The 22,222-nt window shown below is 41.2% G+C and overlaps 4 protein-coding genes across 8 annotated transcripts in view; all 4 read left to right on the top strand.

Annotated features, from left to right (window-relative positions):
- LOC147838880 (uncharacterized) overlaps window positions 1–14,901 on the top strand; it is a 32,040-nt gene extending 17,139 nt beyond the window's left edge. Inside the window, exons 6-7 of the mRNA XM_087301678.1 lie at window positions 13,444–13,590; window positions 14,627–14,901. Coding sequence (XP_087157804.1) covers window positions 13,444–13,590; window positions 14,627–14,793 — 314 coding nt within the window. The 3' untranslated portion in view covers window positions 14,794–14,901. The remainder of the gene's footprint in view (window positions 1–13,443; window positions 13,591–14,626) is intronic.
- Window positions 1–22,222, top strand: part of timd4 (T cell immunoglobulin and mucin domain containing 4) — a 1,098,921-nt gene that overhangs the window by 679,558 nt on the left and 397,141 nt on the right. The window lies entirely within an intron of this gene.
- Window positions 8,286–9,548, top strand: zgc:171310. Its single transcript, NM_001102646.3, has 2 exons — window positions 8,286–9,241; window positions 9,430–9,548. The coding sequence occupies exon 1, from the start codon at window positions 8,359–8,361 to the stop codon at window positions 9,220–9,222; it is 864 nt and encodes a 287-aa protein (NP_001096116.3). The 5' UTR covers window positions 8,286–8,358; the 3' UTR covers window positions 9,223–9,241; window positions 9,430–9,548.
- The window catches only part of LOC147838879 (putative E3 ubiquitin-protein ligase HECTD4), a 41,018-nt gene continuing 33,571 nt past the window's right edge, over window positions 14,776–22,222 (top strand). For 3 of the 5 annotated variants that reach the window (XM_087301686.1, XM_087301688.1, XM_087301687.1), the window contains exons 1-4: window positions 14,776–14,808; window positions 15,930–16,028; window positions 16,849–16,999; window positions 18,933–19,041. The gene's annotated coding sequence lies outside the window, so the exon portion shown is untranslated. Of the gene's footprint in view, window positions 14,809–15,929; window positions 16,029–16,848; window positions 17,000–18,932; window positions 19,042–19,826; window positions 20,091–22,222 lie in introns of those variants that run through there. The other 2 variants (XM_087301689.1, XM_087301690.1) reach the window with 1 other exon arrangement.

The raw sequence follows: 22,222 nt of genomic DNA, 5'->3' as shown, positions 1-22,222 counted from the left end.
CAGGTTGAGTGCGCGATGGCGGTAAATCCGCGCGGCGCCTCTTCTTGGCGGGTTCGCCTCGTCTCCCATCCAAAGCCTGTAAGTTATCTACCTCCCTCGGAGCTAGAGCTTACATAGCTGCGGGCCAGGCTGCTTCCGCCTTGCATGCGATAGCCACCTACCAGCGCTACCAAGCGCAGGCGCTGGCCGAGCTGCACGAGGGTGGGTCCAACCCAGGCTTACGAGCTTCGCACCGCCGCCGACTTAGCTCTTCGGACTACTGAGTCCGCTGCGTGTGCGTTGGGGAGGACGATGTCCACATTAGTGGTCCAGGAGCGCCACCCCTGGCTGATATGCGCAAAGTCGACAAAGTCCGCTTTCTTGACTTCCCCATATCCCCAGCCAGGTTCGGCGACACTGTCTGTGAATTCACCCAGGAATTCAAGGCGGTGAGAGAGCAGTTGGTGGGTGATGTCTTATCGGCGGTCCGTAGCCCGCTCCGCCCGCCGTGCCATTCATACCTGCTCCTCGCCGAAGGCGCCCGCCTACGAGAGCTGCTCCGCCCCCGCACACGCCTCCGGCGAAGCGAGCGCGTCGGGCACCTCGGAAGCAGGCAGCCCCCCTGCCCAGAACGCCGCTAAGTCCGGCAACGGACCGCGAAGCGCCCCTGGGACAGGCCATCTGGAGAAGAGGGAACTTGCTCTTTCCCCGCTGGAGGGCGGGGCCCCATTTCCAACGGCACTTTTTACTGCCATGAAAACATTATGAAAGGACACTTTTCACTTCCCCAGATGTGACAGCCCGAAATCTGCCAGTCTGGGACGCTATGCTTTCTAGCTTGCAGATTCGGTGCGTTTCGCCAGTGGCTCACGAGCGCTGGGAGGACGGTCTCCTTTCTCCCACCCCTCGAGCCTCCCCTCCGGAGCTCGGGTTTGGAGTGAGAGCAAATATCTCACCTCCAGCTTTTCCGTGGGACCCGCGAGCTTCCCGGATCAACACACCCACTCCGCGCTGCCCCACTGCTGGTACGTCAGCGATTGTAGCGATGAGTCCATTAGCGAGAGCTCTGCCTGCCTGGTTAGCGCGGGCCAGCTCTTCGCGGTGGCTCATACGCACAATCAGACTCGGCTATGCGATTCAGTTCGCGAAACGGCCCCCCAAGTCACGGGTGTGTATTCACCAGGGTCAGCCCCCTGTCCGCCCCTGTCTTGCGAGAGGAGATTGCTGTCCTCCTGGCGAAGGATGCAATCGAGCCGCTCCCTCCAGCCGAGATGTGAAGCGGGGTTTACAGCCCACGCTTCATCGTGCCCAAAAAGAGCGGTGGGTCACGGCCAATCCTAGATCTGCGCGTTTTGAACCGCTGCCTGCACAAGCTGCCGTTCAGAATGCTCACGCAGAAGCGCATCCTCAGGTGCGTTCGTCCTCTGGGTTGGTCTGCAGCATTAGACCTGATGGACGCGTATTTCCATGTCTCCACTCTTCCTCGCCACCGACAGTTTCTGCGGTTTGCGTTTGAAGGTCGAGCTTGGCAATACAAAGCCCTCCCCTTCGGGCTCTCTCTGTCTCCGCGGGTCCTCACCAAGCCCGCGGAGGGTGCCTCAGCGCCCCTTCGGCTCGCGGGCATCTGCATACTCAATTTCTTTACGACTGGCTGAATTGCCCTCTCTTTTGATTATGCACAGAGTTGATTATGCACAGAGACAAAGTGCTCTGGCACTTCCACCTGTGGGGGTTTCAGGTCAACCGAGAAAAGAGCAAACTCGCCCCCGTGCAGAGGATCTCTTCTCTCGGGCTGGAGCTGGACTCGGTCACCATGGCAGCGCGCCTCTCCGGAGAGCGCGCTCAGCTGATGCTGTACTGTCTGAGAGAGCTCGACAGTAAAATAGTGGTCCCACTGAAACTAAATCAGAGGCTCCTGGGGCATATGGCATCCGCAGCCGCTTCATGCCGCTCGGATTATTCTATATGAGACCACTTCAGCACTGGCTTCACGATCGAGTCCCCAGACGCGCATGGCACGCGCGCGCACACCGAGTCTCTGTTACTGCGCTGTGTCGCCGCGCCCTCAGCCCTTGGAGCGACCCCTCGTTCCTACAGGCCTGGGTGTCTCTAGAACAGGCGTCCAGTCTTGTTGTCGTTTCAGCAGACGCTTCCAACACGGGCTGGGGGGCTGTGCGTTGCGGGCATGCGGCTGCGGACCTGTGGAAAGGTACCCAGTTGCATTGGCATATCGCCTGGAGCTGTTGGCAGTGTTCCCCGCTCTCCACCGTTTTTTTCCGGTGTTGGAGCGGCAACACGTGCTGGTCAGGACGGACAGTACGGCGGCGGTGGCGTATATCAGCCGTATAGGGGGTATGCGCTCTCGCCGCATGTCTCAGCTCGCCCGCCGTCTGCTCCTCTGGAGTCATCCGCGGCTGAAATCGCTGCACGCCATTCATATTCAGGCAAGCTCAACCGTGCAGCCGATGCGCTCTCACGGCAGCCTTGCGTCCTGGAGAATGGAGACTCCACCCCGAGTCTGTTCAGCTGATATGGGCGCGATTCGGAGAAGCCCAGATCGATCTGTTGCTTCCCCCGAGATCGCTCATTGCCAGTTGTTCTTTCCCTGACCGAGTGCTCTCGGCACGGATGCACTGGCTTACAGCTGGCCTCGGGGCACGCGCAATACGCGTTTCCCCCAGTGAGCCTGCTCGCGCAGTTACTGTGCATGGTCAGGGAGGACGAGGAACAGGTTGCTGGTTGCGCCCCTCTGGCTCAACCGGACCTGGATGTCAGAGCTCTCCCTCGCGATAGCCCTCCCCTGGCAGTCCCTTCGAGAGAGCACCTACTCTCTCAGGGACAGGGCACCACCTGGCACCCTCGCCGATCTTTGAAGAGATTTTTAGACGCGAGGAAGACTTAGGTAACCTCCGATTGCGGTGGCTAATACCGTCACTCGGGCTAGAGCCCCCTCCCCGAGCGCGCCTATGCCCTGACGTGAAGTCTATTCACTGAATGGTGTGTCTCTCGCTGAGAAGACCCCCGTAATTTGCCAGATCAGCGTTGTGCTTTCTTTACGCCGAGAGAAGTTGGAGAGCAGGCTGTCGCCCTCCACACTCAAGGTTACGTGGCTGCCATCTCCGCTCTCATAACGCGGTGGCTGGCAGCACCGTGGGAACGCATAACCTCATCATCCGGTTCCTCAGGGGCGTTAAGCGAATTAATCCACCCCGCCCCCTCTCATGCCCTCTTAGGACGCTACACAAGCCGCGTCAGATCCCTTCGATCCTCGACTCAGTATATTTCTGTCCCTGAAGACAGCTCTGCTGGTCGCGTTGATATCGATTAGAGGGTCGGGGACCCGGAGGCATTTTTCGGTCAGTGACTCGTGCCTGTAATTGGGCTGGCTTCTCTCACGTATGAGACCCCGCCCGCGATATGTGCCCAAGGTTCCTATCACTCCGTTTTAATACGAGGTAGTGAGCCTGCAAGCGCTGCCCTCGGAGGAGGCAGACCCAGCCCTTATTTATTGTCCAGTTCGCGTTTTGCGTATTATCCGGACCGCACTCAGAGTTTAGATCATCTGAGCAGCTCTTCGTCTGTTATAGCGGTCGGCAGCAGGGAAGTGCCGTACCGAAATAAGTTCCCACTAGATTGTGGATGCCTTTCTTTCACTATCAGAGCCGAGATGAGCCGCGTCCCCCGAGAGCGCGTGCGCACTTCACTCGGAGCTTCGCATCCTCTCGAGCGCGCGCACGCGGCGCCCCTCTAACAGACATCTGTAGAGCTGCGGGCTGGGTGACACCCAACACATTTGCAAGGTTTTACAATCTGCGAGTGGAGCCGGTTTCCTCAAGGGTATTAGGTAACCCTTGGTGATTGAGGAAACAATTCGGTAGGGTGTTGAAACACGCTTGCTGCGCCATTTTCCCTAACACGGAGATACGTGCGCCTTTTTATCTGTCAGTAAAGTTCCCCGTCAGGTGAGCCCTGCAGATTCCTCCGTGGCCCCCAGCACTGACTCAGCGGAGGAGTCACTTGCTGGCCCACTACGTTGTAGGTCTGCCCGCTGGTCAGCCCGCGTTTTGGGTAAAGGTGCCTGCTATGCGTGGTCCCCACTAGGCGATCCCATATGCTTATTCAGCCACGGTTAAGTCCCCCCCCCCCTGGGCGGACCCGTGTCTTCCCTCCCCGCTAACCACTCTTTTGCTATGCGTACTCCCCCTTTTTAGGGCTAGTCCATATGTAAATTCTGCCATCTATCCCCCCTTGGGTAACGGATGGCCTCCGCAGCGTCCTCCCTATCGGGATTGCACGCTTCCCAACGTACTGTCGTATTTTCCTAGAATTATCTAGATGCTCACGACTTCCCAAAAAATATATATAAATCCGTAAAACTTCTGTTGAAGTAGGATAAATTAGGGCCAGGGACACGTTGGAGGACCGCGCCCCCCATGATGTGGGTGCGTCACGCTTGCTTGACTATCTCCTCATCGGGGGTGTTGGTAAGGTGCAGTCATTATGGCGCTTTCAATGGGCTCCCAATGCGTGGATTTTACAATCAAATCCACTTATAGTGCTGAAGTTCCCCCCGAAGGGGAACGTTCGAGGTTACTAAAGTAACCCTTCGTTCCCCGAGGAGGGGAACGGAAGCACTATACTCCGTCGCCATAATGACTGTCCCTTAGCTGTTGAAAGTCTCTTCAGCTTAAAAAGGATAGCGTCTGCTGCGCCAGGTGAGCTTATATACTCAGTTGATTGCTTATGCCGCTCACCTGCGCAGGCTTGCGCTGCCAATTCATTCTTAATTGGCCCGTTCAATACTCTTTCAGACGAGTAGCTTCTGAACCGAACCTCCCAATGCGTGGATTTTACAATCAAATCCACTTATAGTGCTTCCGTTCCCCTCCTCGGGGAACGAAGGGTTACTTTAGTAACCTCGAACGTTCTTTATCTTGTAGTCACATGGAGAAGCAGCCCTTTTTTTATCAGACTAAATACATGTTAGGCTTCTGTTATAATGCTGCTATGTGCAGTTGAATAAAACACACAACATATTAAAGCCTCGCTGCTGTTTCCCTGTTTTCTAGAAAACCAAAGCAGAAATGTGTGTGATGACATTAGCATGAACACACAGCACACATTAAATCTATCTCAATGTCAATATGCTACAAAAAATTTGTTTGGATAATGTATGTACATAAGACAGCAAAATATATAACACTGTCCGAGTGGTTTTTGCATATTTTAATGAAAAATCATACATATTGTGCCTTTAAGTTCATACTAGCATTCCTTATCATATAAAAATGCAACTTTTCTTATGAAATGCTGTATATAATAGCAGTTTGTGTGTGATTTTATCATGTACTGTAGATCATATGATAAATGTTGTTTCTCCAGAACTGTACTGAGTGAGAAAACAACCGTCCTCAAGCCAAAATCTCCAGAGAAGACCAAACCCGATGAAAAAGACCCTGAGAAATCTCCTGCCAAAAATCTTGAAGGTCATTAATTTTACTTTTCTGATTTCTGATTTTATGTGGAAATTATAAACACAAACCTCATATATGCTCATCTAAATGTAAAAGATGTTAAAGGGACAGTTAAATACTGAAAATTCCTCATCCGCCACTTGTTTAAAACCTGTTTGAGTTTCTTTTTTCTGTTCAGTCAGAATTATTAGCCCCCCTGTCTATTCTTTCCCCAATTTCTGTTTAACAGAGAGCAGATTTCTTCAACACATTTCTAAACATAATAGTTTTAATAACTCATTTCTAATAACTGATTTATTTTATCTTTGCCATGATGACAGTAAATAATATGTGACTAGATATTTAACTAGGCAGGTTTGGGTAATTAGGCAAGTTATTGTATAATGATGGTTTGTTCTGTAGACTATCAAAAAATATATAGCTTAAAAGTGCTAATAATATTGACCTTAAAATGGTGTTTAAGAAAATTAAAAACTGATTTTCACCTGATCCTTTGATAGTCCTCTTTGATGTATCTCTTGAACCAGATTTGACAGTGCGTGACAGCAAGGTTCTTGCCTTTACCACAATTCTAGCCAGACGTGCCATACTTTTAAAATGGAAACACACTTTTTCCCCCACACATGACAAGTGGATACAGGACATTTTTTACTGTATCAGACTTGGAATGCTGAGATGCTCATTGCTCACTCTCTGGCTCATTAGATTCCTTTTATAAGATTTGGGATTCCTTTCTTGACTACATGAAAGGCCTGCCTATTACACCTGGTGCTGGCAACCTGTAACATTTGCCATTTTATCAGAAAGTTTTAATTAATTTTATTATTATCATTTTTTGTATTTATTTAAATGCATTATTATTATTTTAATTATTATTATTTATCCCATCTGTATCCAGTTACTCTGATGTCATGTTCTAATGTATTTAATTTTCTTTTTTTGGTATTTATGTATTAATTTATTTGTTGAGTTAATGAACGAGAGGTTAGGGGGTGGGATTGTTTATGGACAATACATTACTGTTTACCTCTCAATATTTATTTTTTATTTTTTATGCAAAAGACCAAAAAAAATTGAAATAACAAAAAAAAGCTTTTATTCTAGCCAAAATAAAACAAATACGACTTTCTCCAGAAGAACAAATATTATCAGACATACTGTGAAAATTTCCTTGCTCTGTTAAACATAATTTAGGAAATATTTAAAAAAGAAAACAATAAATAAAAGAGGGCTTATGATTCTGACTTCAACTGTATGTGTCCAATAAAAATTTTCAGGAAGTCTCTCAATATCTAAATATACACTCCACTGCAAAGGCTAATAAAAACGTAAATATGACTAAAAATTAGACATGATTGTTGTTACACATAACTGGGCACATAAAAACTGACATCTAAAGGTTGAACTGTGGTTTTGCAGGTGATTTAGTGTATTTCGAGCCTGAATTCATCAAATAATAATTAAATACATAATAAAAATTATTATGTATACATATGTAAATGTATTCAAGTTAATTATAATAATAATAATATAAATATAAATATATACACACACACACACACACACACACATACATACATACATACAGTTGAAGACAGAATGATGAAGCCAATTATTAGCCCCCCTTTAATTTTTTTTTTTTTTTTAAGTATTTCCCAAACGATGTTTAACAGAGCAAGGACATTTTCACAATAGCCTGATAGTATTCTTTCTTCTGAAGAAAGTCTTATTTGTTTTATTTCAGCTAGAATAAAAACAGATTTTAAGTTTTTTTCAGGTCGAAATTATTAGCCCCTTTAAGCAATATTTTATTTGATAGTCTACAGAACAAACCATCGTTATACAATAACTTGCCTAATTACCCTAACCTGCCTAATTAACCTAGTTAAGCCTTTAAATGTCACTTTAGCTGTATAGAAGTGTCTTGATGAATATCTAGTCAAATATTATTTACTGTCATCATGGCAAAGAAAAAATAAATCAGTTATTAGAAATGAGTTATTAAATCTGTTATGATTAGAAATGTGTTGAAATAATTTTCTCTCCGTTAAACAGAAATTGGGGAAAAAAATAAACAGGGGGATTAATAATTCTGACATCAACTGTATACACATACATACATACATACATACATACATACATACATACATACATACATACATACATACTTTATTTCTAAGTATATACAGAAGATTAATAAGGGATATGGTGTGAGAGGTGAATTTTACACCCGTGAATATTATTATTTTATCAACTCTATTCAGTCAATTATAAATCACTCTTGCAGGTAGGTTTAGTTCTGTGACTGAATATCTTCAGATAAGAAACTGTTCCGCACTCAATCCTTCATTAAATAAACTGAAGCAGCTGAGGAGACAAAGGTTTCTGTTAAAAGCTTCTGTAAACCAACAGAAACTGGTTATTTTTCAATAGATGTATATGTTAAAACTTTAAAAATACCAACACACACACAGAGAAAGTCAATGTTTTCAGATTATTTTATTGGCTTGACAAATGTTCCATATGTATCTCCAAAGCATTTGTGATGCTTACATTAAATAGGACATGTAAAAACAATTGACATAGTAGTGGTGGTTTTTCTAATAAATAATAATTAACAGCACATTAACAATCATCTGTAGGATAAAACAATAGTAATAAATAGTTTATCTAATAGTCAACAGATTAAGATTCATTTATAAACAATTTAGAATCCTGTTTGTGTGCGCACACACGCGCTCCCAGCTGATGGTTGCTTAGCAACGACAGTCATAGAATGTGTTCTAAAGTAGTTCTATGTTAAAACAGCTCATCTCAGTTTGCCAGCATTCAGGACGGTGACTTGGTAAATCACACAGTTACTGTACGAATAGACAAATCTGTGATTGTGAAGGACTCGTTCGCTATGGATTCTTACTATAATCAGTCTTCAGACAACCCTCATCACGAGTGGTCATCGGTTGTTCTGACTTTGGACCCAGATGTGGACGAACAAGAACTGATTGAGTCAATGAAACAGTTCAGCCAAATCCACTCTTTGGATTTTTCTTTTGATGAAGACACTAATTGCAGACACATTTATGTGACTTTTGAGCATTCAGGACGGGACCAGCAACCAGATCCTGTGGTCCCCACGAGCCGCTTTATTGAGCTGAAGACACTGCTCGTGAGCAATCTGCACCCAATGGTCACCGAACAACAGCTTATTGAAAAGTTTGGTGCATTGGGGTCCATCTCGACTGTGCAAGTGTGCAGAAACAACATCATCTCTCCTGCTTATGCCTTTGTGACTTTCCATCATCGACGTGATGCAGTGCGAGCACAAAAAGCTCTGAACTTCACTGATTTACTGAATAAACCTCTGATCATCATGTGGGGCCCAGACAAGACAATTGAGGTCCTCTCAGATAATGACAGCAGCTCTCCAAGACAAACAGAGGAGAGAGAGACAGCTGGAGAAACAGAGGAGAGAAAGACCAGTGAAGAAACAGAGAGAAAGGCTGCTGGAGATACAGAGGAGAGAAAGACCAGTGGAGAAACAGAGAGAGAGGCCGCTGGAGATACAGAGGAGAGAAAGACCAGTAAAGAAACAGAGAGAGAGGCCGCTGGAGACACAGAGGAGAGAGCGAACAGCGAGTCTTCATGGGGAAGAAGGATCTCCAACAATGTGAAAAGTGCTGTGAAAGCTGCGGTGAGCAGTCCAGCAGCCTGGGTCGGAGTCGGCATAGGTGTCTGTGCTGCTTATGCCTACTTCAGGAGCAGGAGCTAGTGTGGACACATTCTAAAAGGTAATTTCATCTCATTTAAGTGACATGACATCTGACTGAGCTTAGTAACACTTCTGGAACATGCTGTATGTCACACACACATATGTATATATAGAATTCTCTGTGGGTCAGAGGTCATGTTAATTCATACTCAAATTCAGCTTCATTTAGACATCGACACTGATTTTCTTGACTCTGTTCTCTTCCAGACGAGAAGGCCTGCCTCACGATCTCCACTCATCATCCCCAGAGTGACCAATCACTGCTCCAGAAAGAACTTGATTTCCCCAGCAGGCCAAACACTTGCAATAAATGTGAATTGAATAAACTGTCTTGTGTGTGTCTCATTCAGCATTAAAGCTCAGCCTTGTAATTTATATTCATCCAAGAGAAGCATAATAGCACTTTGTTCCAGACACAGAAGTAAACGATAGGATTTTCTTCACATCTATTGATGTGTTAGACAATAACTTATAGAACGTTTGAGAAGAAGGACTGCATCAAAGAACAATCAAATGTAGAATTGCAAATCAGGATTTCAATTATAATGTACAGTGGGTTCTAATAATGTCTGTACAGGAAGATATTCTAAAGAACGTCGGAAAAAAGCAGCTGTTGACTTCCATAGTATTTTTGGTTCCTACTATTGTGGGTTTTTTTCGGTTCCACTTTATTTTGATGGTCCATTTGAGTATTAGTAGACTGTCTGCTTAATATCTGCTGATTCTGCTCCTTCAACAGACATTTAACTGACTGTAAGAAACTTTGCAAGTGCATGTCAACTTACCCTAACCCCAACCCAACAGTCTAATGAAAATTAGTTGGCATGTACTGTAGATACAATGTAACTTAAATTCGACAAACTGACCATCAAAATAAAGTTTGGCTGTTTTTCTTTTACAACATTTTTCAAAATATCTTCTTTTGTGTTCAACAGAAGAAAGAAATTCAAGGTTTGAGACCACTTGTGTGTGAGTGAATGATGAGTAAATGTTCATTTCTGTGTGAACTGTCCCTTAAACGCTGGCTTAAAATATGTGATTTGTTTAAGAAATGTGGTTAAACATGCATGTTTCAGTGAAAATGATTTGAAGTATATTGTATGATGTAGATATTGACTTGTTGCCACCTATTGGCCTTAAGTGATGCAGTCTTAAAGGGGACCGATTATGCAAAATCACTTTTATAAGTGGTTTAAACAGTTGTGTGACAGCAGTGTGTGAATAACCAATGTGCAAATTACAGGGGGTTTGGGGAGGGTTTGACCTCCTCCAATATTGCTTGATCCCCTCTGAAGGACTTTAAAACAAGATGTATGAGAGGTGGGTCAGCACGTTAATAGTATCGAGTCTATAAAACGTGTAACAACAAAGAGAAATAGTAAAGCGAGGAAATAGAGATTTCAGGTAAAAGAGTGACAAAACTTTCAGTTCCACACGCACCATTAAGGACCACCAAGATTATAACAAACACGTTTTTGATAAAAGGGGCACAGCTTAATCGCATAACTAAAATTACCTGGACTTAATGTCTGGGTCTCTCTCTTTATGCTTCCGTCCTGATGAAACTCCTTTGATGTCCTTCTTGATGCGTTGAGTTTGTAATACAGTTCGGAGGAACGCGATCGCAAACTTTAAACTGAGTTTACTTTGCCGGAAAATAAAGAAAAGCGTGGCAGGAAAAAGTCCATGCGGCTTAGAACCTTTTTGTAAGATCTTTGTTCGGGGCTTTCTCTCCGGGATGTTTGGGGAGAAGTCTGGTTATACCTGCGGGTCACGTGACAACCCGTTCAGCATTCTGACCAATGATTTCAGGACAAAAGTTTGCGTGCGAACCTTCCTTTGTCTCGAGGCTGCTCGTATGCAAATTTGAGTGTCCGCCCAAAGCATGCGGACAGGCATTTAATACAGGGGATTAAAGCATAAAGCAATGCGAGTTATGGTCTTGCTCTATGCATCATGTGTTGTAAAATGTCAGCAGAAACCCATCGGTACCAAACATGGGGGGTTTAAAAGTACATCAACATGATTTTTCACATCCTCATATTATTTATGCTTTAAAAAGGCCTAAAAGGAACAGGCATACAGGTTATAAGAGAGGTTACACAGGTAAGAAAAGTCAGAAATGAGATACAAAGTTTACAAAACATAACACCTTAGTTTTGTGCTGGTTCAGGATTTGATGAGTTCATTTTCTTTCTGTCGGAACAGCCTCGTGGATGTGTGTGTGTGTGTGTGTGTGTGTATTTGGGCAGGAATGTCTTTGATGTGACAGACCTATCTCTCCAGTCTCCCTAGATTACTTAAGCTGTCGCGAAAATCCAGACTTCTTGGAGCCAGGAGTCGTAAAACCCTCCTGTCGACTAAAGCCAGACCGTGATAAAAATCAATAAGTAGTTTATCTGTGGACTGTACGCTACAGAAGACAATATGTTTGTGTGATTAATTGCAAAACAAAAAGTGTGATTAATTAGTTTTTTTTTTTTATCGATTGACAGCACTAATGTTTTTTAAAACTGAGAATGGTACGTACAATGTTTAATAATGTGGTTCCTAGTTATTTGGTAAACTGTTTTCAAATGGTGAGGCAACAGCATTCATACAGTACTAGGGGTTTAGATTTTAATATTTGTTTATTTAAATTAAGAAGTGTAGTGGGAAAAAATACGTTTTTATATACAAGTGCAAACATGTGGATTACCAAAATCGGTCAAGGAAATAAAAGACTTAAGGAGGTTCAGAAAAGCTATGAAAAGATGATTGTTTGATGAGAATAATTAGTTTGCATAGTGGACGAGGATGTTTTATTTGATATGTTACTTGATTGTGAATAGGGTTGCAGCTGGAAGGCCATCCACGGCATAAAACATGCTGGATTAGTTGACGGTTCATTCCACTGTGGTGACCTCTGATTAATAGAGGGACTAACCCGAAAAGAATAATGAATGAATGAAGGAATAATTGTATTTGTGAATTATTTTGTTCCTGTTAAAAAAGGTGGAGGTCCTGTTTGTTTTATTCATCATCTTTATTTTGAAGCCATACTTTGTTTTATTTAACTGTGAGGAATGCAATGGAAACAAGTCCAGGGCTTTATTGGGTTTTTATCCTCGACAGTTTTTATTTCAAAATATATGGGATTCTTGTACTTTTGTACAGCTTGTCTAAAATCTGTCAAATAAAATCAAATTCAATTTAATTTAATTCTAATAATGAATAAAAATAACTAATTATATAACTTAAATAACTAAAAAAAGTATCATCAGGTCTTAATGTATTTCCTGGTCCTGAGAATGTTGATACCAATTATGCCATAATCAGCTTCTTTTTTTTTTCTTTTTTTTTAATATATATGGATATGGTGCATTTTCTATTTACATGCCGGACTTTGTTAGTGTAAAAACTGAACGCTTCACTAGTAAAAACAGTTAAACAGAGCATCTGCAGCACGTCTGCATGCTCAAAAAGCCAGCAGAAAATGGAGCTTTGAGATGGACTTTGCATTGGTGCAGTTTGTGAACCATCTCAGCCGTCACCTGGCCATCACTCCTGCCCGTCTGCATCCACATGAGGTTTACCTGGTCGCCAGCAAAAATGGCGCCGATCCTGAGGTTGCGTGTCGGTTAAGCAAGTCCATCTCTGTGTTATCTTGTTCACAGATGAAGAGTTCAGATGCAAAAGCCTCTCATGGGCTGTCTATTATTATTATTATTATTATTTTATACAGCTGAAGTCAGAGTTATTAACCCCCCTGTATATTTTTCCTGCAATTTCTGTTTAACAGAGAGAAGATTATTCCAACACATTTATAATCATAATAGTTTTAATAACTCATTTTTAATAACATATTTCTTTTCTCTTTGCCATGATGACAGCACATAATATTAGACTAGATATTTAAGACTCTAGTAATTAGCTTAAAGTGACGTTCAAAGGCTTAACTAGGGTAATTAGGTTTAAGTTATAATTTTGCAACTCATTGTATAACAGTGGTCTGTTCACAATCCAAGCCAAATATAGCTTAAGGGGGCTAATAATATTGCCCTTAAAATGCTTTTATTCTAGCCAAAACAAAACAAATCAGACTTTCTCCAGAAGAAAAAATATTATTGAAAAAAATATATAAAAAAATTAAAAATTCCTGAATCTGTTAAACATAATTAGGGAAACATTTAAAAAAGAAAAAAAGGTGGATGTGCAGTGAATGTGATGGTGTCCCCACAGGTGTCCCAGTGGAGAGTTTGCGTCTGCGCTTTGCTCTGCTACAGTCTCTAAACAGCAAACTTGAGAACTTCTTTCTGCCTTTAGTGGAGCTGAGACTCACACAGACCTACCAGAACAGCATCGCCACGCTTCTGTGCGAGGCCAAAGGTCAGTATTCAAATAACAGGCGTTATAATATAATCTTAATTATTGTTAATCCGGTAACACTTTAGAATAATGGTCCACTTTTTAATGTATTTAGTAATGTCGACCAAGGATGAATAGTCTTGTAAAGTATTTATTAATCATTGTTCATCATTTACTATTGCATTATTTATTTATTCATTTTCCTTCGGCTTAGTTATGGAGTTAGATTTGTTTCTTTTTTTAGTTCAATCAAAAATATTTAGTTTTAAAGAAAAATTTCTTACGTAGTAATTAACAAATAAAAGATTTCCAGTAAAAAACACCTTTAATTAAAAAACTTATGTCAATGATAATAAAATATTTTGGTGACAAAGTCGCTAAGTTGGCAACACTGCTGGTGACTCCGGTCAAATCGCGAGAAAACGTAATGGCCAACCTGTAACCACAATCAAGATTGACCAATAGAATAAGGTTTTTTAGAAGATCCCGCCCACTGAGCTGCAGTTTTCAACTCGTAAAACTTTTCAACTCGCAAGCAAAGATTTTAGCAAAAGCAGAACTAATAAGCTCACAATGAATTAATCTGGTGGTAACTGCATAAAATGGCAATAGTTAATTTTTTGCAGTGTGAATTTTTTATTTTAATATTTTTTTATTATTTAAAATCTTTCATTTTTTAATTGCATTGTACCTAATTATGGTCAAAAACTTCATGTTTGTTTGAATAATAAAGACACAAAATTTACCTCAGTGTACATGGGTTCAAAACTTTCAAACTCACAAGCAAAACATTTCAACCCGCAAGCAAAGATTCTAGATGTGCAATAAATGACAGCAGAACAGTCTGGAAAATCAATGAGTGTGCAATGAAAATTGTGGAAACTGCATAATAGGACAAGTGTATTTAGTATTTAAAGTGAGTTCGGAATAATCTGATTGGCTTACCAATGATTACAGAGAGACCAGCCACGATCAATCATATCACATGCTCCTCTCGAAATTAGTTTATGCAACTTCACTTAGTGTGTGTGTGTGTGTGTGTGTGTGTATGTTTCAGGGAGCTGCTGCGCTGTGAAAGTGCTCTGGCGCGTCTGTACTGCCGCATGGCCCTCCTCAACATCTTTGCCCCCAAGAGTCCTCACACATTCACACACCTCTTCCACATCCCTGCAGTGCGTGACATCACACTTGAATATCTGCAGCTCCTGTCCAATCAGCTGCTGACTCCGCCTCTGCCAGGTGATGTCATACCAATATGTTGAAGAGCACTATTTTACATGCATAACAGCAATGTTAGAAGATTTATAAGAATAACTTGACAAGATTTTAAAATATTTTTTGAGAATTTATTAATATTTACTAATGAGCAAAAATGATGTAAATACACATATTTGGAAATTAAGCTTTTTTAAAAGTGTTTAAGCATATTTTAGCTCTTCACTATAAGGTCCCATTAGTTAATGCATTAACTATCATTAAATAACAAAGAACAATTCTTTTGTTTTACACTATATATTAGTGTTTATTAAGATGCTAAATGTCATGTTTGAGGGAAAAAGTTTTCTTTTATTTGAAATTGAAGCATTATTTAAATATTTGTCGTAAGTTTCCTTGAATACAACAAGTTGTTGAAGCATTTGTGTTTTTAAGCACTCTACAATAAGCTCCCATTAGTTCACATTAGTTTGTTCACTTGACATGGATTAGAATGTTTTTGAGGTTACTTTTAATGTACAATGTATAATTCTAATGCATAATTCTAATTTGTTAAATCCTATTTCTTAACATTACTCACAGTTAAAGTCAGAAAATATTTTTTAAATATTTACACAAATGATGTTGAACAGAGCAAGGAAATTTTCAAAGTATGTCTGATAATATATTTTATTCTGGAGAAAGTCTTATTTGTTTTATTTAGGCTAGAATAAAAGCAGTTTTTAATTTTCTTAAACCCATTTTAAGGTCAATATTATTATCCCCTTTAAGCTATTTTTTGATAGTCTACAGAACAAATCATTGTTATACAATAACTTGACTATTTACCCTAAGCTGCCTAGTTAACCTAATTAACCTAGTTAAGCCTTTAACTATGTCACTTTAAGCTGAATACTAGTGTCTTGATAAATAGCTATTCAAGTATTATTTACTGTCATCACAGCAAAGATAAAATAAATCAGTTATTAGAAATTATTTATTAAAACTAGGATGTTTGTAAATGTGTTGAGATATTTTTCTCCGTTAAACAGAAATTAGGGGAAAAATAAACAGGGGGGTTAATAATTCAGGGGGGTAATAATTCTGACTTCAACTGTATGCAGCATTAACAGTAAGGACTTTTTGTACTGTATTTATATATTCAGTTGGCGTGTCTGTGTGGAGTTTGCTTGTTCTCCCTGCGTTCGGATGGGTTTCCTCCAGGTGCTCCGGTTTCCCCTACAGTCCAAAGACATGCGGTACAGGTGAATTGGGTTGGCTAAATTGTCCATAGTGTATAAGTGTGTGTGAATGAGTGTTTGTGGATGTTTCCCAGAGATGGGTTGTGGCTGGAAGGGCATTCGCTGTGTAAAAACGTGCTGGATAAGTTGGCGGTTCATTCCGCTGTGGCTACCCCAGATTAATAAAGGGACTAAGCTGACAAGAAAATGAATGAATAAAATAAAATTATTATATAAATTTATTATAATAATTGCATTGCATGTTCTCCCCGTGTTGGTGTGGGTTTCCTCTGTGTGCTCCGGTTTCCCTCACAGTCCAAACTCATGCGCTATAGGGGAATCGATTAACTAAATTGGCTGTAGTGTATGAGTGTGCATGTGATGGGTGCTTCACAGTACTGGGTTGTGGCTGGAAGGGCATCCACTGCGTAAAACATATGCTGGAATAGTTGCTGGTTCATTCTGCTGTGGTGACCCCTGATGAATAAAGAGACTAAGGCCCCGTTTACACTAATGCGTTTTAGTTTGAAAACGTATAAGTTTTGCTACGGTTACGCCATCCGTCCACACGATGCCAGAGCTTTCGAGTGCCGAAAACGGAGCAGAGAGTGCGCGAATGGTCACGTGATATACGTTTTTGGTGGCATAGTGTGGATGATGATATGTTCAGAAACGCTAGGTGAAACGCTAGTGTGGACACATTGTATTTGATCTAAAACACCGTTTTTAAACTAAAACGCATTAGTGTAAATGGGGCCTAAGCCGAATGAAAAATGAGAGAATGAATGAAAGATGAAGTCATTTCTCATAATCTGTCTGCTGACTCACTTGTGTGTGTGTATAGATGGCCGGATCAGCTGTAACTCTGTGCGGTTGGAAATCAGGGAAACGCTCAGAGTGTCCGCGAGTGGCTGAGCGTGGCCATCAGGAGAGCTCTGCACCAGGGAGAGGACAGTCAGCTGGAGCTCACCAAACAGATCTGCTGCTTCCTGCAGGTACCACACACACACACACACACACACATATACACATCATCATCATCTTAAAACAGATTTTCGGGAATTCGGAAGACAACAAAAACAAAACACGTCACATGACCTTCACATTTGAAGTTTATAACACTCCATAAACATCAAACATGTTTTTTTCATTATACACTCACCGGCCACTTTATTAGGTACACCTGTCCAGCTGATTGTTAGGGTAAATTTATAATCACATGGCAGCAACTCAATGCATTTAGGCATGTAGACATGGTCAAGACGATCTGCTGCAGTTCAAAGCGAGCATCAGAGTGGAGAAGAAAGGGGATTTAAATGGCTTTGAACGTGGCATGGTTGGTGGTGCCAGACGGGCTGCTCTGAGTATTTCAGAAACTGCTGATCTACTGGGATTTTCACGCACAAACATCTCTGGGGTTTACAGAGAATGGTCCGAACAAGAGGAAATATCCAGCGAGCGGCAGTTCTGTGGGCGCAAATGCCTTGTTGATGCCAGAGGTCAGAGGAGAATGGCCAGACTGGTTCTAGCTGATAGAAAGGCAACATTAACTCAAATAAGCACTTGTTAAACCGAGGTCTGCAGAAGAGCAATTCTGAATGCACAACACGTCCAACCTTGAGGCGGATGTTCTACAGCAGCAGAAGACCACACCGGGTGCCACTCCTGTCAGCTAAGAACAGGAAACTGAGGCTACAATTCACTCAGGATCACCAAAACTGGACAATAGAAGATTAGAGAAACGTTGCCTGGTCTGATGAGTCTCCATTTCTGCTGCCACATTCGGATGGTCGGGTCATACCTGTCAACATTGGGCTCTAAAAATAAGGGATATGCCCACCACAATAAGGGACCCACCCCCCCCCCCCCACCCCCTTAAAAAATCCACAAATTGCTAAATATGTTCATTTGGAGCTGTTTCATTGTAAATAAACAGTTAAATGGTCAGTAATATGTTTTAAATTTATTTTTAACAAAATAAAAATAAAAATATACATTAGCATCAAATACATTAGCAAACAGTTCAGCTTATTAAAATAAATAGCTATTATAATGAAATAGAATCAAGCTATCAATCAATCTCATTAGTCGTTTCTCCACTGTATGACACACATTCTGATTAAAGAGCAACGAATGAACCTCTCACTTATTAAGATTTTTTCATTACATTAAATAAGAGGTGTCACTTAAAAAATGCACACATCTAACAATATAATGAAAACATTCGACTGCTTTCCTAACTGTTTATGCTCATTTAAGACAAAACTAGTTGTGTTTGGGGAAAAAAACACCAAGATCGACATCTTTATATGTTATTATTAATAATTATGTGTGTATGTCTGTTTAAACACGCACCCAAAAGCAAAACTTTCTCTCCGATTCAAATCGCGTGTACAGAATCCGTTCGGGAAACAGCATCTGTTTATCATTATGGAGCACGTCAGCTGACATCACGGCACCTGTAATCAAAAGGAAATGGCGCCATTTTTAATATTTAGCGAAAGCACAGAAGACACACGTTTTAGAGCAAGGGGCGACCCCTGGTGGTTCAGCTGTATGGGTTGCGTACAGGGAGGCTCGCTGTTCAGAGAAAGACTGAAAACACGGGAAAAATACGGGGAAATACCTTTACGGGAAAATTGCAGGATAGAACAGTAAAATACGGGAGAATCCTGGAAAGAACGGGAGGGTTGACAGGTATGGGTCGGGTCAGAATTTAGCATCAACATCAATAAAACATTGATCCATCCTGCTTTGTATCAGCAGTTGAGGCTGCTGGTGTTGGTGAAATGGTGTGGGGGATATTTTCTTGGCACACTGTGGGCTCATTAGTACAGCCCTGTATACTAAAGTATGTACATGTTTGTGTATTTGGTGAAAATATGCTTAACATGTTTTTTTGCTGAATACATCTTCTCTGTACTCCAGAGTGCGCCTGAGCAGTTCACGCTGGAGGAGATTCCCATCACCGAGTCAAAGGTCAGCATGGACGTCAACTTTTCCGGCTCGTCTCCTGCAAAGAGAGTCAACTCAAAGAGTGAGTTAAGAGGACAGTAAGGGGTACAGCTGTGGATCCCCACATTTATATAGCGTCATTTTTGTGACACTGTACAACAATAATTACAGTTTTTGCATTACTGGGAGGTTGGGGTAAGGGTAAACAATGTAACATACAGTCCGTAGATAAAATTACGTATTGATTTTATAAAGGGGTCTAAGTCTCCTCTGCGTGGGTTTATGACTCTTGGTGCCACAAAGCCTGTGCCTGTGTGACACCTCACTTATCTAGAGGTAAGCCAGAGATGGTTGCCCAAACTTCAAAAGACATTCCTGTCCCCCCTTCCTCCCGAGACACACAGACACACAAGGACACACACACAAGGCTCCCGACGCTGAAATGGACTCAGAAATCCTGAATCAGCCCAAAAGTAAATGTTATGTATTTGTAAACTTAGTATTTCATTTCAGACTTTTCTATCATGTGAATCTCTCTCTCGTGCCCTTTTTAAGACACTATACCAGCTAAGAATGTGTGAATCATGTTGATGTATTTCTTAAAACTGTCGTGTTTAATACCGTAAGGTTTCTCCTGCCATTTTACAACACATGATGCGTAGCGCGTGATCGTAATCTATACAGCTTAAATGATTTAATGCTCTGAGTTAATGTCTCTTCGCATGCTTTCGGGCGGATCCTTATTTTGCATATTAGCGGTCCAGAGACAAAGAAAATCTCCCGCTCAAACTTTGCCAGGAGACCATTGGTCAGTCAGTAGTTGACATGCCACCACAGTTTAAAACCCAGCTGCGCGCGCAACTCTGCGTAGAAGATCCAAAAGAAGCTTTTCAAAAGGTGCGCCCCCCATTTGAGGGGGCAAACCGCATTTCTGTAACTGCATGGCTCGTCCGAGCCCACGTTTTCTTATTTTTTCAGCAAAGTAAAACTCAGTTTAAAGTTGCGATCATGTATCCTCCGACCTGCATTGCAAACTCCACGCATCAAGAAAGGACATCAAAGGACTCCGTACCCGAGTGCATCGGAAGAAACTCACAAAAAGAGAGAGACAGAAAAATCCTAAAACTCCAGGTATTTGGTCATGCGTTAAGCCTGTGCCCCTCATCAAAAATGTGTTTTTTGTAATCTTGGTGGTCCTGAATAGTTGTGTGGAACTGAGGTAGATTTGCCATTCTTTTACCTAAACTCTCTAATTCTTCGCTTTTCTGTTTCTTTTTGTTTTTTATATGTTCTATAGATCCATATATAGCCTATATATCTTCAGTATACGTTTGTTCTATGTTTGTGCGTTTGTTTGTTATATGTCAGACTAGTCAATAAATATTCTTCTAATCACGTTGGATTGTATTGTTTGCCTCAAAGAAAAAGTCACTGAAACGATTGATTCCTTGCTACAAGCTGTATTAAGTTAATCAAAACTTATAAATGATTGATCTACAAGGAGTAGTAATAATTCCCTTTCTAAATAAATAGATCATTACAGGGTCCGCTTGAGCAAGCGGGCGAGGTCTGGTTATATTAACAATACGTTAATTCAGAATATGAATGATCAATAATTATTTGCTATTATTGATAATAAATATTCATAATCTGAGAGTCCGCTTGGACAAGGGGGCAGAATCATGAATATATATATATATATATATATATATATATATATATATATATATATATATATATATATATATATATATATATATATATATATAACCAAATTGACAGAAGGGTGAGGCGGAATATAAATATTTTATAAAAACCCGTTATTGTTGATTATTAATATTCATAAACTGAGTTAATTTCGCTACAACATTAATATTATACCATCAATGGGCAGTTTGATAAATAATATGAATTATACGCTGTGTAATTACTGTTTTTGCATTACTGTGAGGGTTGAGCTTTGAAATCAAGTCAACTTTATGGTAATGAGCAATGACGCGGTTCGGCAGCAAGCAATCAGAATGTAGAAATTCACCGATTGAGAAGAGTCCAGAAAACATTCTGTGAACTTTGGTTCCGACAACACTTGTTCCCAAGGGTTTGATTATTACGCCAGATTACCAATTATTTCCAATGTTTTTCTTACAGGTACATACATTAAAAAAGTTACTGGCGTGTTTCTGATGTGCATCGATGATATATATATATTTATTTTTCTTTAAAAAAGCGAGAATCTCATGCGACAAGACAGAACAGTATTGCTGCTTCAGGATATTTCAGACATATGGACACGTTTAAAAATTAAGTGAAGCAAAGCCACACCACATACCAAGGTTATTATAGTTAATGAAAACTAACGAAAAAACGAAAACTAAAATGTTAAATAATTGTCGTTAACTGAAATAAAAATAAAAACGAGAACTAACTGAAACTGTATTGTGTCATGAGAGTAAACTCTTCATTCGTTTCACAGATTACTTTTTATTAAACAGACACGCATGTACCACGCTTTTCCTATAAACTCTGTCATTCACTTTCCGGGTTAACCCCTTTGACCCCCACGGGGTGGGGTTACACCAAACAGGTACAATATGATTGGTTAACATAATAAACTGGTTTCCCACATCTTGCCCTCTTTAGAAAAGAAGATCATGTTTTCCACTTTTAACACAAACCCTAAACATTGGTTTATGTTTAACAGCATACCCAAATTAAAGTGCAACATCAAGCAATGATATTGTTTTTTTTTTTTCTTTTTTTTTCATTAACTCAAATCTTAATTCCTTTCTATAACCTGAAACAGTCCAAGTAGTCTAAGTAACGTTTGGGCGTTTTCACCACCCTTCCACTGGAAGTCGTAACTGGTGGTTTAGTGTCCAGTAAAGGTGTTGCTGGGTCAACTGTGTGAGTATTTGAATGTTCAGTCCCAGACAGAGCTGGTTCTTTTTCTTCCTGCAATTCTGCTTGGATTGTAGCATCTGGTTGCGATGGCATTGCTTGCAAATGCTTCCTGTTTCTACGCAGGACAGCTCCTTTTTGAGTTTGCACCAAGTACGATCTTGGTTCTGATGTTTTGTTTAGCACAATCGCTGGTGTTTTCCAGTGCTTTTCGCTGTCCAGCTTAAGAAGAACCTTCTCTCCAGGATGTAACTCGGGCAGTGTGCGAGCAGAGTGTCTCCGGTCATAATAGAACTTGTAAGACTCCTTTGCAGCTTTATCTTTCTTCTCCACTGCTTTAAGATCATTGGGTTGAGGTTGATATT

The sequence above is a fragment of the Danio rerio genome, chromosome 21 (genome assembly GCF_052040795.2).
Source record: "Danio rerio strain M-AB ecotype USA chromosome 21, GRCz13ab, whole genome shotgun sequence".
Classification (NCBI taxonomy): Eukaryota; Metazoa; Chordata; class Actinopteri; order Cypriniformes; family Danionidae; genus Danio; species Danio rerio.
The sequence above is the reverse complement of the archived record's forward strand: the minus strand, read 5'-3'. Positions and strand labels throughout refer to the sequence as shown.